The sequence below is a fragment of the Apaloderma vittatum genome, unplaced genomic scaffold, assembly GCF_000703405.1.
Source record: "Apaloderma vittatum isolate BGI_N311 unplaced genomic scaffold, ASM70340v1 scaffold24682, whole genome shotgun sequence".
NCBI classification, from domain to species: Eukaryota; Metazoa; Chordata; class Aves; order Trogoniformes; family Trogonidae; genus Apaloderma; species Apaloderma vittatum.
The window spans coordinates 1-5,745 of NW_009702310.1; the positions used below are offsets into that span (position 1 = coordinate 1).

The window sequence follows — 5,745 nt, forward strand, 5'->3', positions numbered from 1 at the left end:
GCCTTGGCAGCGGCAGCTCCCCAGTGCGCGGGGTGTCCCTGCCTGGGATGCTCGCTGGAGCAGCGATGCTGCAGACCCTTTGGCATTTTCTGTCTAGCTTCCTTCCCAGGGCCGTGTGCCAAGGTCCTGCAGATGAAAAAGAGGATGAGGCCAGAAACACCACCTCACTTCCAGGCCCCGGGGAGAAAGGGCCAAAGATGTTGGGGAAGCCACAGGACAGAGGGACTGATCCCACTGAAAGGAGACCAACTATCCTACTGGTGGTTGGACCCGCAGAGCATTTTCCAAAGGTAACGGGATATCCAGGGGCCTGAGGAGGGGTTGGCGCACATGGCAGCGCAGTGTGGGGTCTGCCGGGAGCAGGGGTGCTGCAGGTGGAGTGTGTGTGTGTGTTTGGGGTGGGGGGAGAGGAGCAGGGTACGATGCGTGTGCTTGCCAGAAAGGAAATATGGGGGGACAAGGGGAATGACTGTGAATATCTGGGGACAAGGGGAATGACTGTGAAGAGACGAGGTGATCTAACCTTCCAGACATGATGTTCAAAAAGGGGTAGTGGGGAATACGGGGGTCTTGAAGGATCCTGGGCAACTTCTAAGAAGCATGACTGAGAGGGCAGGGAATGATAATGCAGGTTAGTGGCGAGTCCCACCCCTGCACTAGAGACCGGCAGAGGATCAAATAGATCATAAAATGAGAGTCAGTGTCTGGTAATTTGGCAAGCCTCTGGAAAAGCCAGCTTGTTTTGAGCAAATGAGTAACTGGCTGTTTTATTTGAATGGCACAGCCCGGAAGAGAGTAAAGCCTGTCCCTGGGGAGCGGGTGGCAAAAGGGAGAGACCAAAATCTGTGTGAGGATGGGAACTTCCCCCGGGGGTGGGAGAGTGGGGAGGTGGTGGGATGCGCACAATTGGCAGAGAATGAAGGGCGAGGCTTTGTCTAGGGGGAGGTGAACAAAAGCTGCTTCATTTAGTGCCTGGGCCCCATGCACAGTGCTGGCCGACCGCAATTCTGGTTTATTTTTTGCTGGGGATGGATTGCCGTCCTTCTCTCCTGAGGATGGTGCAGTCAACTCTGACTCCATGTGGTTTAAGAGCAAGGGTGTGACCTGGGATTAAAGGAGAAGCAGCCGGGCATAACCCCTGCGAGTGCTGGGAGCCTGGGATAATGCTGAGGGGTTGGAGCAGGGGTAGGGGTGCATGACTTACAGGAGCCAGCTGATCTGACAGGGAATCGGGCATGGTTGTTGCCGTAAGCTTTCTCTGTAAAATGGGGGACAAATAGGTTTTAAGTCGTGGGGGGGGATTAGTATCTGTTCTGCTGCTGGTTTGAATGGAAACAGGCAGGGTGGCATTTCACATTCCGGGGAGCAGAAGCCACTCCCTGCTTTGATCAGACTGAAAAATCTGCAGGGACTTTTGCCTTCATCCCTATCGTTAGCGGTTAGCACTGTGCTTCCTCTCCGAAAAAGAGGAGTGTGCGCACTTTGAGAAGAGGAGGACTTCTGTGCGCAGAGGTTGACGAAGGACAGAAGCTCAGAACTGAAGGAGGTTGTGATGAAAACCTTGAAGGTGTGGGGCTGAAAATCTCAGGTGCCTTCCAGGGAACAATAGTCCCTCAGTCAGGGAGAGTCCATCTGTTCACACCTGCAAATGAAGCTTTCTCCGAAAGCTGATACCAATCTCCTTTTCCCTGTCACCCTGACAAATTTTGCTGCATAGGAACCCTAAAATTGGCTAATGGAGAAATACCTGGAGGATAAGCATGTGCTAAAATGGAGTTACTGCAGCTTAGGAAGTAACTGCCCATCTGCCAGGAGGTTGTGACCTTGTAATTTTAGACTGCCCTGATTGTAAAGTAAAAGGCAGCGTAAAGCTCTTCTGTTGAGGATTATGCAGATAGGTTTTACCTTGCGGTTCAGGCCGGCTCACACTGCACCCAGCCATCGCGGCTGGGCTGAGGGACAGTAACTTGTTAAGCTGCAATGACTTGTTTGTGCTGGATCAGATATCTGTGTTTTAATTACTTGTCTGAAGGAGAAGTGTTGCAGAAAGTCTCGTACAGCCTTAGGGATAGATTATAAACCACTGTGAACAAACAGTATTATTTGGCGTTTAAAGAAAATGTCGGGGACACACACGGCTCTTATTCTCTTTCTTTGCCTGTCTGTGACCTTGGGTATGTCGCTTTGTTTTGTAAAAACACCTGTAACGAGCTCTCTGCTAAAACCACCCGAAATACCTGATACTGGGGTTACTGTCAGGAATTGACCTGTGTTGATGTACTTGACCAGAAAGTGCTTCCTAGCTTTGGCTCTGCAGTCTTTGCCATTGTCATGTTTCTGCTCAGATCCTTGCTTGAAGGTGATTTCAACACGAGGCTGTTTCTGCAAATGTGGGAGAAAATGCTGATTGCGGCTGGGATGTGTTGGCCCCTGAGGGTGTGTACACAAGAGGGAGGTATCGTCTGCCCCGATGACACCATCTGGACTTGTAACTTTGGATCTGTGTGTTGTCAGTGGAACAGGTCACCTTTCCTGGTTACCTTTTTGTCAAATACCACGTAGTGTTGTCTGCCTTCCCCGGTCTCTATCCTGCCCCTTGCACAGCCTTGGCTGGCTGCAGCTCTTCCCTCTGCTGGGGTCTCTTAAATGATTAACTCCCCTCCTTCATATACTCTTTGTTTGTGTTTTGTGGAGACTTTCTGTACTGTACAATTAATTATAAGCTAGTTTCTAGAAATTAAAAACATAGCACGTCAGTAGAATAAAGTGAAAACTTTGAGCACTAGTGGTTTTCTCTCTGGCCCGTGGTGTACTTGCCCAGAAAGCAGTTTTGTGGAGGAGGATATTTGTTATGTGGCTGTGACGCTCACTGGCACTTGATATTTTTAGAGACTTTTTTTTTTAGCAAAATAAATTCAAAATTAAACAGCATCCTTTTCTGCTCCTTGTATGGCTGCATCCTGCTGTCCTTCGGGAGGTATCTTCTGGAGCTGATGTAGTAAACTGGTGATGGAGCAGATGCCTGTGAGAGTACAAATGACTTGGAAAGGTTAGCGCTGGAATAGCGGAGTATTGAAACTGGTAACTCGTGCAGCATTTAAATGAGAACCAAATCCTATAAATAAAATGAAAGTGAGTTGGCAGCTTCCTTGAAGGCAAGAAAAGCGAGCCTTCTGTAGAAGGAGGACAGACCCGCCTAGTGCTCCCTTTGGCAGAGGAGGATGTTAGCCAGACTGGCTTCGCATCGACCGAAAAACCATGTAGGTCCAGCTCTGGCATCGTTGGCAAGAATTGGTGCGTGGGGGAGGTACCAGGCGGGACTGACTGGAAGGGACTGACTTTCTGCGAGCTCTGTGGGCTGTCCGTGGTTTGAGCAGGAGCAGAGGGTGCTGGCAGGGCTCTGGGGTGGGTGCTGCTGCCGTGGGCTCTGGGTGCTCAGCCTTGGCCCTGACTCCACACCAGTTGTGTCCAGCAGCCCTGACCCCTGCAGCTTTGCAGAGCTGTCTTGCTTTTGAGTATTTCCAGGGTTACCAGGGTTTTTTAGGTGAAATCTAAGAACTTGTTAATGCTTGTTTAAGCTCCCTTTGTCATTATAACCCGAAATGCTGGTATAAACTTCATTTGTAATCTGTCTCTCCTTCTTAGCTCGCTGTCCTGTAATTAATACCCTGCTTAAAATCAGCTTTCTTAACCTCATTACCTTTCTCCTTTCCTCTGACGTAGTTAGTAGGGCTTTTTTTTCCCCTAAAATGTGCAGATTTTGCCTTTTGTCTCTAGCTGCCAACTCCAGACAGAGTTTAGTAGGAAAATCTGCATCACGTTGGCATAGCAACCGTGCTGCCAAGCAGCTCTGATAGTGATGCTCGGCAACTCGTGGGAAGGACTCCAGAGGATCTTAAGGCTTGGGGGAGCAAACCTGAGTGACATTAGTTCACTTTCTACCTGGGGCTGGGTGGGAGCTGCTTGAGGACGTTTGCTTCTGGCCGGCGGTGTGTAGTGTTGGGCTGCTGCCGGCCGGGAGGCTGGACGTGCTGGGAAGGCTGAGGTGTGCTCTTGGCGTCCATGTAGTGAGCTGCTGCAGCTGATCTTTAAGAGGATCTGGAGTTGCTGAGAAGATCCTGTTTTTCGTGTGGAGAGACGTCAGCAGGGAGTAGGTTAAGCCTGGTTAGGTAACGGCGGCAGTAGTGCCCCGGTGGGTGAGATGCCTGGGGGAGGGCGTAGGAAACTGTTGTAGGTCGCGATTGTCGAGGGTTGCTGTGAGTCGTGATCTATTAAGCTTTTTTTTTTTTTTAAAAAAAAAATCCTTGAAATAACCCCCCAGATTAAATATTCTCAACTGGTGTGGTTGACAGGCAGCTCCACAAACAGCTTATTACAGACCTTGGCTTTTCTTTAAACCTAAAGAGCAAAACACCACGGAAAAGACGTCAAGGACCCTTGTGTGTTAGGATCTGAGGAGGGGAGTGCTTACTGGACTTTGCACTGGCCAAATGGTCTGTTTATCCAGAGCAAACACAAGAAAATGTTGCTGTGTCTGCAGTGGTGGGGAAAGCTGTTAGCTGGGCTGGCTTAAACCAGTACAGCAAACACGGTCTGTTCCTTCAAGTGCAGGCAGGATCGTAGGGTTTTGGTTATCGGCTGTGGGGTTTTCAATCATCGTTGTATGGTAGCTTCTCTTCGGTGAGTATCAAGGCCATCACTTTTTCTAAAAATTCCTGTTAGCAATTAGTAATTCTGCACCGAGCAGTATTGGTTCCCTGCCGCAGTTCTTTGGTGCTCTCGCTGGTGTTAGCCCGTACATCAAACTCCATTAAAGGCTCAGAAGCCTGTAATTATATCCACGTTAAACGATGTGTGCGCCACACGCCCTCTTCAGCCTGATTTGCTCTTGGTGGAAGCTCAGGAACTTCTGTACGAAGTGGTTAAATTCTAAATGGTAGAAACTGGAAAATGTTCTGCCCAGGCCACTTCTCATTATAGCACATACCTGACTGATGTTTAATTGTAGTTTGAAGAGGAGGAAAAACTATTAAGCTGGTGTAACTGCTGTGTGGATGCTTGGCTAGGAAGCTTTAGAACAGCTGGGCCTTATTTTAAAGCCTGCCCTGAATTTGTAGTGGTTTTCTGGGCATCGGGCACAAGAGCAAACCTGCTCCGCGGGCGTTACTGCTGCCTGCGCTAGTAACTCCGAGCGCTGCGGAGGCGAGAGGTCTTGATACGTGGGGGCTTCCTGCTCCTGGCTGGCACAAGTGTTTTTGGGACAACTTGTGACCAGAGACAATCAGCTCTGGCATAGCAAAACCACCTTATAAAAGGCTTTTATGCCAGCTGGATATTCTGAACATGTATGAAAGCAGTGAGGGGCTGGTGTCCTGGTCTTACTGCGTTCTGCAGGAAGAATTTTTGGGAAGGGGAAGACAGTGAGTTCTCCTGTGTTGTATGGCGGAAGACGTTACGATCAAGACTGATCCTTCCTGTGCTGCACATGTTGGTCCCCACAGAGGTGAAAACAGGATTGGAAAGGACTGACGGGAGGTAAGGAGCAGCAGGTGAGCGTCTTGGATGTTGGCCAAAGCCCCTTGGGTTAATAGACACACCCAGTAAGAGTTAACTTGTGGTGATCGTGATGTAAGTTCTGCGGGCTTAATGGGAGCCTGGTGTTGAGCAACGGGGAGGCAACTCACATGTCTCCTCCAATTTGATCGTCTTGCCGGCAGCTGGGTGGGGCTACACAGCCCCGGCTTC

The 5,745-nt window shown here is 49.7% G+C and overlaps 1 protein-coding gene across 2 annotated transcripts in view; it reads left to right on the forward strand.

The window, feature by feature from the left end:
- Positions 1-65: 65 nt before the first annotated feature.
- Positions 66-5,745, forward strand: part of SLC25A25 (solute carrier family 25 (mitochondrial carrier; phosphate carrier), member 25) — a 13,524-nt gene continuing 7,844 nt past the window's right edge. For both annotated transcript variants that reach the window (XM_009879512.1, XM_009879513.1), the window contains exon 1: positions 66-290. In XM_009879512.1, the coding sequence (XP_009877814.1) occupies positions 66-290 (225 nt within the window). The remainder of the gene's footprint in view (positions 291-5,745) is intronic.